Genomic DNA, 12,171 nt, shown 5'->3' with positions numbered 1-12,171 from the left:
AGTAAATGGGGAGCCTTGGTGCTTCCTGACACCCTCGACCCCTGGGGCCCTCTGTCTCCCTCTGAACACTGATAGGTGCCCAGTGCACAAGCGGGTAAGGACCAGGATGCTCAGCACGCCACCCGAGCGCAAAGCCCCAAGTGCACAGAAACCCCAGTCATGGGTCAGGAGCCAGCAAAGGGGCAGGTCAGAGAGAGAAGGAAACTGGAGAGGCCTGCTGCCCTCCCCTCTGTGAGCCTCCACGGGCTGCAGCAGGGACACTGCTAACACCAGAGGGGCCCGGCAGGGGCAGGGGGTTGGCTTCACAGTAAAATACTCAGCTGGAAAACATGGAAACCTCTCTGCTTCATGGTAGCACTGAGGGCAGGGGGAAAATACTGCACTCTAGGGAAAATCACAGTTTCTCTTTTGCAAGAGAAAGCTGATACACTATTAGAGTATTTCTTTTACAAAATTAGCAGATGGGCACAAATTTACTTTTAGAGCTAGAAATCTTACACCCAGTACTCTCTGAATGCTGCATGGATCACTGGGACAGTTGTGCTCTAATCCCTCCTGTGGGAAAGCCCAAGGGTGCAGCTGTGCACGGTTCTCTTGGGTAGCCCAGTTTTCCACCTGCCTTCTTCACCGAACTTTTGAGCTTGACATTGAAGGCCTTTGGTTCCCAGCCTTCCCAGCATCTACCCAGCCCTATTTCTTGTGACCACCACATATGCGTGCTGACCATCCTGCCTTTGCTCATGCTGCTCCCTCTACTTGAAATGCCTTCCTTCTCTGCAAACACCTATTTTTCCTTTTAGGTCGATCTCTCTATAACAGTTCCTCCAACCTTTTCAGATATTTCTGTCTCTCCTGTCCTGCAGACAGGATCCCACTACCTTTGCCTGTACTAGTTTCCCTGCCAGGAATGCCTCTTGACCTCCCCCATCAACCCAGCTCTTCACTTCAAGGCTACTCCCAATCAGGATGCTTTGCTTACTGGCCTCTGTCCTCATTAATCATATGCTCGCTTTGCTTAGTTACAGTCATGTAGGCATTCTTGAATTTTCAGGCATGTTTTTGAATCTTTTCTCCCCTAAAAGGTTGTAAAGGTCCTTGAGGCAAGAAAGTAACCTTTCTGCCACTCTGGATGTCACTGAGCAGTCCTGGGCACACGAACACGATGCTACAAAGTGCTTGCCGCAACTAAGAAGTGGTGGGACTTGACTGAGCCACTACCTGCAAGGGCAGCCCCTCCCTGAAATAGCTTCAGTTTCCTCCAAAGGGAACTGGTGGGCTGAGCTGGAAATCCCTATCAATTCTGGCACTTCGAGGTCCCGCTGCAAAGCAGGAAGTCACTGGGGACAGGAGTTGGACCTGGATTTGGAATCATAGATTCTCAGGACTGGGTGAGTTCTCAAGGGCCATTTCATCCAGTTTCCAGCTGACTCTGGTGTCCTCCCTGAAGTAACCCTGGCCCTCAGCTATCTGGAACCTCTGTCCCCAGAAAAAAGACCTGAAGATCCTCTTGCTGTTATAGAGCAACCCCGATATTAAACGGGTTCCTGGCTGTGGGTCCTCACCCGCGCGCTTTAAAGGGACTTGTGAATACTCTACTACAGACACATGCAAAAGGGTTAATAAAAGGTTTATTTACAAGAGAAAAGGAAATAAGGAAAATGTACAACTCAGGGAGAAAATAGGAAATAAAGTCTTTAATGCGTCCTACCCGATCCGACGACCTGGAAACCCCAAAGTCACTCTCAGAGCTGACCGGACGCTGCTGCTGTCCAAGAGCCCAAAAATGGAGACCCCCCCAAAGCCCACTGAAGAACCAAAAGTGCACTAGACTTGAGACAGGTAACGAAGGGCACATATGAAGGATGATGTCAAATGGGAGAAAAAGATGTGAGGCTTTGGCATATCAGAAAGACTTTTAAGTACTGGTTCTGAAGCCATATCACAGCTGGGCCAACAGAGCTCAGATTGCTGCCCTTCAGCAAGACAGTACAGCTCTCACCTCTGTCACACCATACTAATTATGATTCTTAGTTATTTGTGTTTGTTCTTTTATTTAAAATAAGAGCACTTCAGATAAACCAAGGCACTGGGTACATTTTGTTTGTTTGTATTATGGACTTTTCGAGAACTGCAACTCTAGAAAAAAGTGGCATCTGGAGTGAGCAGTGAATAGTTGCTGCACCTCCCCCTGCAGTGACCTTTAGGGTTAACCGTCCCTAGGTCCAGCTGGGCAACCAGCGCGCAGGGGGAGAACAGCAAAACCCTACATACCTGCTGCACACACCCCCCCCCCCCCCCCCCCCCCGCAGTGACCTTTAGGAATGGCTTTCGCCACGGTCCCTAGGTCCGGCTGGGCAACTAGGCGCAGGGGGAGAACAGCATAACACCCTGAAGCAGAGGAAGCACAGGGAAGTTCCCTGAAAAGACAGAAGCTTATCAAAAGATAACGACCACCAGGAACCACTACAAGAATGCAAAAAATCTTATCCGTTCTTTCTAGAACTACAAACTTTAATCCCTTATTTGTCTTTCTAAACTTCCTTCTTTCTTCTATAAAAGTTATTGCTTGTTATGTAGATCACCTCCCTGATGGTGATAGACTGAGCCCATGAGCAAGCTGATTTCATTGATATTCATTGTTCCTGTGATATACTGGTCACAAACTCAAAGAAAATTACACTCAGATTTTCACTCTTGAAGTGTGTCTGTTTGTCATTTCTTTCACCGATGCCCTGACCACCCTGCACGCTTCTCTCAACCCTGAGGTGGCCTCATCGTCTACTGCTGTGCTGGTCCGTGGTAAATAGTCTCTTGGGCTGTGACATCCTTAACAAGTGTTTGTTGAAATGAATAACTCAGTCTGGGGGTGGGGTGTGCGTGTATGCATGTGTGTGTGTGTGTGTGTGTGTGTGTGTGTGTGTGTGTGTGTAGCGCTGTGATTATCTAGGCATGTAAGTCCTTGTGGGACCTGCCTTGTCACCACTACACACTCCTCTCCAATCTTCCAAGTATTACCTAGCCTTAGATTTGCCACCAGGACGTGACATACCTAAACTCTGAGATGTGCTTGAATATTAAACTGTTTGCATTTTATTGAGTGTTAGAAACAAACAAAAGTGCTGTGCAGAGCAGGTTTGAATTTGATGAAAATTTCACTGAAGACTCTGTCCTTTAGAAAACATATTTCTTTTTTTTTTCTTAACTCATCACACTTCCCTCTCTTCTGTAATACTTGGCTTGTCCTCCACCTTCCTGTTTCTAGGACACTCACAGCTAAACACAATGACCAATTTCATCAACAATATCAGACCTACTCCTTTTCTCCCCCACTTATTTTCCTATAGCCTTCTCAGCCACACTCCAGTTTTTGAAGACTCTTCAAGTTCTTTTAGCTGCCAGCAGAACTACACATAATAAATAACCACACACAGAGCTTGAGAACAACTGGCACCTGGAAGTAAATTCATGATTCATCTCACTTTTCATTCAATTGACTTGACATAAGCCAGTGAGAATGGGACATTTTCTTTCTCTTTTTAAAGAAAAATAAAACAAGGCCTTTAGCTGAGATCAAATTAATGCAACCTGACATTTTCAACTTCACTTAAATGCAAAGGGCAGCCTCTGAGGCCTGGGATTTTAGTAGAAACACTGGTTGGTGGCTTTGGGATCTGGGACAACAGCCAGACTATGGGATGGAGAGAAGACTCTGTGTTCAGAGAAGGGTATTCTGCAGAGGAAACAGCTCAGGTGGGCTTCGTGCTGTTGCCCACACTGCCTTCATTCAGCTAGACAGGCAGAGGCTGTGCCTGGTGCTGAGCAGGCTAGCGCCGCCAGAGGGCTCAGGCTCAGCTCCTGCAGGGCACAGGGCCTCACAGTTGAGGGGAGGAGGGCAGGCACAAACACAGAATGCAGGAAAATTCCATCAGTGACAAAGGGAGGAGGGCTCAACACAGAGGGCTTCTGTGAAGGCAGCTTAGGATTTCCCCTATCACAGCTGGGGCAGGCGGAAAGAAGTGCAGACAAGAGAGCAGAGTGCCTACTTCTACTCACCAAGGTCGTTGTTGTTCATCATGGCATTGGAGGCCCGCATCCTGGGCCCCTGCTGGGTAAAGTGGTAGCCGAACTTGAGAAGTGTTGTATTTTTTTCCAACATGTTCACGATCTCCATTTCCACTTTGTTGCCCAGGGGCTGGCTCTTTGGTCAAGAAAAGAACAATAATCAGTGATGGTTCCATTTGAGCAGGACCCAAACCATCTCACTCAAAAGACCTGAGAGGTGGGTGTGGGTTTTAACACGCCCCTTCAAGGGTAGAGAATGGAAGTCTGGAGAAGGTAAAGGGTCACACAGCCAGGAGACAATCAGCCTGGATTCAAACTTTGTTCTGCTGGACACCAAGACAATTCATTCCACTGCTCCAGGACAGCCTTCCTAGAATATCTGAGCAGGGAGGGCTTTCAAACCATCTTGTCCCAAGGAGATTGTAAAGTGCTGCTGCCCAGTCTATACCCTGTGCTAATTAAATCAGAATCAGAATGAGACTCAGGTGCCTGTGTTTTTAAATCCCCCAGGTAATTCTAATATGCAGCCAGGTTTGATTAATAGTAGTTTAGACCAATCTCTTCAATTTACAAATGGAGAAATCATTAAGGGTTAGAGAGGGAAAAGAGACAATTCACTGAAAAGGATATAAAATGTCAAATGTCAAATGCAAATATAGAACAAGATGTTCAACATCATTAGTTATTAAGAAAATACAAGTCACAACAATGAGATCTTGCTGTATACTTATCAGAACTGCTAAATAAAAAGTAGTGACAATATCATGTTGGGGAGGATGCAGAGAAGCTCCTATATTACTGGTGAGTATGTAGAATGGCACAAAACCTAGGTTTGTTTAAAAAAGTAGCCCCCCACGGGACCTGCATTATCCCAGACAAACAAAAACAAAAATTTGCACATGAATGTTTATAGCAACTCTCTGTAGTAGATCAACCCGATGTCCTTCAACAGGTGAGTAGGACCATGGAATACTACCCAGCAATGAAAAAGAACAAACTAGTGATATAACCGCCTAGGTGACTCTCCAGAGAATTATACTGGGTGATAAAAACCAGTCCCAAAAGTTACATTATCATATGATTTTATTTCAGATTCTTGAAAAAAATATTAAAATGCAGAATACATGAGTGGTTGCCAGGGTTTAAGGAGGGAGCAAGGCCATAAGGGGAGTGAGTTTAGCTATAACAAGGGGATAGGAGGTATCCTTGTGATGGAAACCATCTTTATCTGGACTGCATCCCTATCACTATCCTGGTTGTGACATTGTCTATCATCTTGCAAGATATTCCCATTGAGGGAAACTTTGTAAAGAGCACAGGGATCTCTGCATTGTGTCTTACAACTGTATAGGAATCTACATTTCCTCAAAATAAAAAATCCAATGAAATAAACAAGACATAAAAAGCAAAACAAAACAAAACAACCCCCACACACACACACAGCTACCCACTTCCACTGCCAATAATGTGCTTTATTGAGAGCATATTACGTTCCTGATGCCTTGAGCCCAACTTGTAGTATCTTAGTTCATTTCCTTAACAACCCAACAGTATAAAACCCCAACTCCTACTCAGCCTGACACTCAAAGTCCTACATGAATTTGTCCTTATCTTCCTTTCTTCTCTCAGTCCTCACTCAGCCTGTTTACCTAGAGGCATCTGGCTCACAGTGCCTGGTGCGCGCAGAGGTTTCCTCCAAAAGCCCATGCGCTCTCTGGTCATCAGGCCCTGACCCTCCCGTATCCACCTGTTGATGTATCCCTAGTACTATAATACCCATCACAATTTAATTTACACCTCTTCCATCAAGACACCCCTGATCCCTACTTCTGTAAATGATCTTCAAGTTACATTGTAACTCCCCCTCTGCTCCTAGCCAGGTCTGCCTGCCTCATTTAGGTCACCTTCCTTCACATCTGTGTCTACAACTGAACCTGTGCTGTCAGCATTTGTGCTGCATGTATGTCTTTAACTTTATTTATTTTTAAATATTTATTTATGCATACAAGAGCTGGGGTACAGGCCAGAGATGCAGAGAGGGGGAGGTGAGAGGATTCACAAGAGACAGAGTGGGGAACAGAACAGGCAGATTGACTGAAATACACTGCTGAGGGGAGCAGCGGGCGAGACAGGAGAGGTCTGCTGCGCCATGTGGGTTGCTCCCTGGCCGGTTGGAAATCGAACTTGTGCTGCAGAGGCTTCGGATTGCTTCACAGTGCGGTGCTTAACCCCTTGCACCACCAGGTAGGCCCTGTCTTTAACTTTAAACAATTATTAATAAATAAAATAAAAACTCCAGTTCCTCAGTTGTACTAACTGCATTTCAATTGTACACTAACCATCAGCCAGTGGCTACCATACTGATCAGGGCAGACATAGAACATTTTTATAACAGAAAGTCCTGCTGGATGGTGCTACTCCAGGCTGTGAGCCCTTGGATGGTACTCTGGATCACTAGGTCAAGGTAAATTGAATTGTGTGGGTGGGGGGAGAGAATAAGAACATGCCCGATATACACCAACATGTCGTGGTTGAAAAGACACATCAGCCAAGCATCCAAATGGGCAAGCATGGAGCCACATTTGAATCTCTTAATGGAGAACTTCTCTCAGGTATTCTGAGTTCACTAGGACTCATCTGGGTTCAGACAAGGCTGGGGAAGCCGACTAGGGCAGGCACCAGGACATTTGTGAAATTCCACTAGTGCATCTGGCAAGGCTCCTGAAAGTGCTGGGAAGAACTCAGGCCTGTCCTCAGAGGACTCAGCTCAGCCCTGGGCCTGGCCAGCTTGGCCCAGCAACAATACAGAGACCATCTGAGGCCCAGGAAGGAACTAGCAGCTCCTTTACCCACCCCATTTATCAAGAAGTCTGGCCTCTGCTAGAGGTCACCTGTGGGAACTCTCAGCTAGTGCTCAGGATGGGCCAGTCTCAGAAAACACTGGGCTCACCTGAGTGCAGGGGCTGTGGGTGCTGCTTTGCAATGCAGCACTTCATGCCACTTCATGCCACTCAGTCCAGCCTCAGGTGTCCTGATGCAAATAGCCCCCATGCAACCTCCCTATCTCCCTGGGATGTGCAGGACAGACAGGAACTGTCTCGTCTTAGAGGTGAATAAATGAATGGGAACTGGACCATGCTCCCTGCACTTAATTAATGACACGACCAAAGCCTGACCTTGACCTGGGAGTGGAAGGACTTTAGAGTATCGTATTCTCAAATGAGTTTCCCAAATCCCTGGGATACATGCAGATGTGTCTGGATGTTTGCCAGAAGGTACAGGATTCCATAAGAAAATCACAGCCAAATCTTCCTGGACTAAAACCATGACTTTTTACTTTAAGGAGTAAAACAGAAAGTGCACATACATCTTAAAATGAACCTCAAGACTTGAAAGCAGCTTTAGATTTGCTTCTTCCAGGGACTCTGAGTGTTGAAGGCATCTATCATTTCTTGGATGAGAAGAGACTATGGAGATAGCATTAGGACTAAAACTCTGGTCACTGAATTATTTTTCAAATACTTTCTACTTAATGATGACTGTGCAGCAGGCAGTGTCATAACATGTTTCATATCCTGACTCGTTTTCTCACTACAAACCTATGGAATATGTACTATTATTATACCTTTCATCTTGAAGAGCAGAGGTATTATAAAATTTCCCCCAAGTCACAGTCTGAAGAACCAGGTTTGCATCTGACTCCTCTGGGAGAGCTCAGAAGACAGAAGCAGAGCCAGAGAGAGGAGCTATGGGCAGAGGGGCAGGGCTGAGCAAGGCAGGAGTGAGCGCTTGCCAGCAGCAGTGTCTGTGCACAGAAGGAACTCTCTGGTAAGGTGTTGGGCTGTCCCCGCAGGTGAGTGAGGAGGTCACGTCTCCACTGGGTCTCCTAGATGTCATCACCAATGGGGAAATCTCAGGCGCTATGACCTTTAAGGCTTCTAGGGGTGGCACCCTATGCACCTAAGAATAACTTGCTTGGATGGCATTAAAAAGGTCGGGGGGGTGACCTGGACAGTGGGTGAAGGCCATTAGGATCCCTCTGGAGAGAGAGCAAAGAGCCGGTCATGCCAGGACTGGCAGCTGCAGAGCCAGTGGAGGGAGGTAGGGAAAGAACTCTAGCCCCCTTTCAGATTTGCTTAGAAATCAAATAAATTATTTGTGAAAATGTAATCTCATCATTAAAAATTGAAATACTAAAGCATATTGAGTAAAATGAGTCTCACTTTACACCATTCATCCCAGAGAATTAACCCAGGTACTGATTAGGGAACCAACACAATGAATTCCCGCACAACCCCTTCAGGAGAGCATGAGTACCTTCCCATTTCACAGATGGGAAAACTCAGACTAAGGTACACTCAGTGACCCCACCCTCCCAGTTAGCTGGAAAGAACATGTTAGAGCTGGGGCTTTGCTGGAAATTCATCCCTTGTTGACTTCAAGAGTAAGAGATTTAAAGACAGTCTGTGACATGTCTAGAAAGTTCCTGGCTTTTCAGAACAGAGTGCAGCCTCCAGTGGGAACTGGACTCATGATATGACATGGCTTTTGTTACAAATCCTTATTCTGGGTCATTTTGATCGGTGTAGGAGAGGGAGTTTCTCTATGTCACTTTCTGTTCTCTCATTTCTATTGACTTTATCTCATTTTCCCCTGAGAAGTGAAGCCAGTAAAAGAAATTAATGGGCATTTTGAGAAAGACAGTGACACATGCCTGTCCTCTTATGGGGGCTGAATATCTCCAGGCCAAATTAGTTCCACACTCAATAAGACTACAGACACAAAAAGTATGTGTAGGATAAGAACTGCTGCTAAGAAGCTAAATGTGTAGGAATGCAACAGACTGGTTAGAAAGTCTTCTCTTGGTTTTCAAGAGTCTGTTCTCTTTAGATCCAAAACCCCAAAGTCATACTCAGTCTCACTTAAAATAAAGTTAGCCAGGGTCTCCCTGGTGGCGCAGCAGTTGAGCTCTGGGCTGCGAAGCTGCCCGCAGCCTCTGCAGTACCGGTTGGATCCCTGGCCACTGGGTAAGAGTCCCACATGGCGCGCAGACCTCTCCTGCTGCCCGCTGCTCCCCTCAGCAGTGTATTTCATTGGTCTGCCTGTTCTGCTCTCCTCTCCGGCTCCGGTGAATTCTCTCACCCTCCCGCGCTTCTGACTGTACGCAGTGCTTGTATAAATAAATAATAAATTAAAAAAAAAAAAAACTGCCTTCTGGGTTCCAATCTTCACTGTGATAATCTAATAAACTCTTAAAAAAAATAAAGTTAGCCAGCTGCCATGATGTGTAATCTAAAATTAAGGGACAGTTGCCATGTGTGACAACCTTCACACCAGCCTTCCTATTCTGGCATAGCTTTTGTTTTATTGTTAAACTAATTCCACTAGGAATATAATCTGATCTGGAAAGATAAGAATGCATATCTACCTCATTTAGCTTCTCTTAAAATATAAATTACATCCTCACCATCAAATATTGGAATGAAAAGTGGGAAATCTGGCCAATAGCCTCTACACCTTACACATATCCTTATTTGGAGAGAGGGGACATGTTTTCAGACTTTGTTCTGAGGGGCAGGGAGACTACTCTGAGCAATCAGCATCTTGGGGAGGGCCCTCTGGAGGCAGCTCTGCTGGGAATGAGGGGAGGGCAGAGAATCACTGCATGGGATGGAACCATGAAGGGCACAGGATCACCTAATAGGATGATCACCTAAATAGGATCACCTTATAGGGTTGAGGCCTACAAATACTCCAGTGCCTGTTCCCTGGGGTCTGAGAGGGTCTCTTGGGTCCATCCATAAATGCAGCCTGTCTGGACACCTCAGTTCTAACACTGCTCTGACACTAACTTGGTCCAGGACCTCAGGCATGGTCTATCCCTTCGCAGAACTTCAGCTTCTCACCTGTAGAGGGTGGACAAGCCTGGACATTTTCTCAGTGCTCCTAACCCTAGGTCAGGGACCCTTCCCACCCTCTCTTCCATCTCAGGGAAACTTTAGAACATTACTTGGAGATAATGAGAGGCTGGCTGAGTAACCATGCAGCTTCAGTGGCCTGGTTCCTGAATTTGTGCCCCGAACCAGCCTGTGAGACTCTGTGTCATCTAATTAGAACTCCTCAAGTCTTGTTTTTTGGCCATATAAGGAGAAAGGAAGACAGAGACTCACTGACACAGGTTACAGGCACAAGGGCTGAAGAGAAAGCACCGGCCTCGACCTCTGATGACGTCAGTGACTAACCAAAAATGAGGAATAAATCAAATGCCATTCACCACCTCCTCGCAGTCAGACCCTCCAGAGCCCAGGGCTGGGGACACCCGAGGAAAGGCGGCAGACTGTGCCCAGCCCTCTTGGAACACATAGTGGGAGGCTCATAGAGCTTTGTCCCAGGCCTGGCAGGCAGAGTCCCCTCTCTGAGGCCAGTCTCAGCCTCTCCTCCCCTTCTCCAGCAGGCCCCAATCCAATCTCCTGACTCCAGGCATATAAGGGAACTTTCCACAGGTCCACCTCATCTGAGCTATCACAGCCCCATGCTGGTTCTGGGCCCTGAGGCCTGCTCCCACCCTCAGTCCTCTCCCCTCCAGCTGGGAAGCATCTTCTCAGAGCACAACTCTGGTGTCAATGACAGCCCAGAGCCTACTTCCCCTCAGCCTACCCATTCAGAACCCTCTGGAACCCCAACTCCCTTTCTGGTTTGCCTCCAAGTTCAGTATAATTCCACAGCTTTCCCTTTTCTTTCTCAGCACCTGAGATGCCATGGCCTCACATCAACCCCTGAGAAAGAGTCTACCCTAAAGGTTTATCTCAAACTTCACATCTTCCAAAAAGCCCTCCCAGATGCATGCTCCTGACTGAGATTACTCCTTCCAATGGCAAGGCCCACTGTCTATGGCTTGCTGGAGCAGCTGGTTCCATAGTCATTTTACTTGTCTGAATTCCCATCCGATGTGGAATTCTTGAGGGGCAGAGCTGGGGTCTCCTTCACATGCAGAGCCTGGTCCAGCCCTGTGGTGCAACCTACACTCACCAAACATTGGGATGAACCAAAAAAGAGGTTTCCAGGATGGGGTGGGGGGGGCAGGTGGTAACTAGTCCTCTAGTCTTGTACCAAGGGAAAGGGACAGATGAGAAAAGCCAAGCGAGGTCCACACAAAACTAGGGCAGGGTTCAAAAGCCCGTTCACACACAGTTCATGGACTCTGCAGTCACACAGCCCTAGTCTAAACCTTGTCTCTGTTACTTTCTGTGTGACCTTGGGTAGACTACACAGCCTGTCTGGGCCTCCGTTTTCTCATCTACAATGTGGGGGTTGGTTGTGATACCCTCTTACAGAATCTTTGCGAGCATTAAATGAGATAATAGACATATGGTATCTGTCCAGTAAATTAACTATTAGAATAATGTGTGAATAACTAGACCACCATTGTAGCAGTAAATACAAAAGGTAGCAACTTTGTAGTTTACATCTGTCATCAAGTTAGAAGTAGAGAGTCTTACCAGCCCCATTTTACAAGTGAGGAACCTGAGGCTCAGGAAAATGAGCATTCTCACAGCAGGTGTTCAATGAGGGTGCTGGTTGGCACAGCACTGAGGAGGGAGGTGGGCAGCCTGTTACCAGCTGCCACCACAAAGACCCGAAGCCAGTATTCTAGATCATATTTGGCCAACACTCTGCCCTCGGAGTCAGGTTTCAGCTGAAGTTAGGTAGGCCACTACTCCCTCCACGCAGAACTTAAAGTCACATGAGTAGCCATTCCCGGGCATTGGCCCAGGGCTGCTGTTCTGCCACTGCATGCCTTTGCTCCACCTGCTCTGCCCCTCCTGGCTCCAATAAAGCAGGGTCAGCAGTGACAAAAAGGGCCGGAGTGTGGGACTGGGACGGGTGATCCAGCAGCACATCTCATGGAAGAGGTGCAAAGAGTCCGGAGCAGCAAATTCACTAACAGAGCCACTGCTGGATTATGTGGCCTCTTTACACATATTAGAAAAAAGGGCCCTTTGGGGGTGAACAAAGGCCCATATCAAGAGATGGAGAGTAGAATGTGGGTTGGAGATTGCCCCCTGCTACCTCATTGTGCCGTGAACAACATGTACAACCATCCAGAGG

The 12,171-nt window shown here is 47.0% G+C and overlaps 1 protein-coding gene across 2 annotated transcripts in view; it reads right to left on the bottom strand.

Moving 5' to 3' along the window:
* Positions 1-12,171, bottom strand: part of TMOD1 (tropomodulin 1) — an 80,521-nt gene that overhangs the window by 3,668 nt on the left and 64,682 nt on the right. For both annotated transcript variants that reach the window (XM_037492133.2, XM_037492132.2), the window contains exon 9: positions 4,054-4,198. In XM_037492133.2, the coding sequence (XP_037348030.1) occupies positions 4,054-4,198 (145 nt within the window). The remainder of the gene's footprint in view (positions 1-4,053; positions 4,199-12,171) is intronic.

Source organism: Talpa occidentalis, unplaced genomic scaffold (assembly GCF_014898055.3).
Source record: "Talpa occidentalis isolate TD23 unplaced genomic scaffold, MPIMG_talOcc4v2.1 talOcc4.7, whole genome shotgun sequence".
NCBI lineage: Eukaryota > Metazoa > Chordata > Mammalia > Eulipotyphla > Talpidae > Talpa > Talpa occidentalis.
Note: the sequence above shows the minus strand (reverse complement) of the source record. Positions and strands in the feature narration are given on the sequence as shown.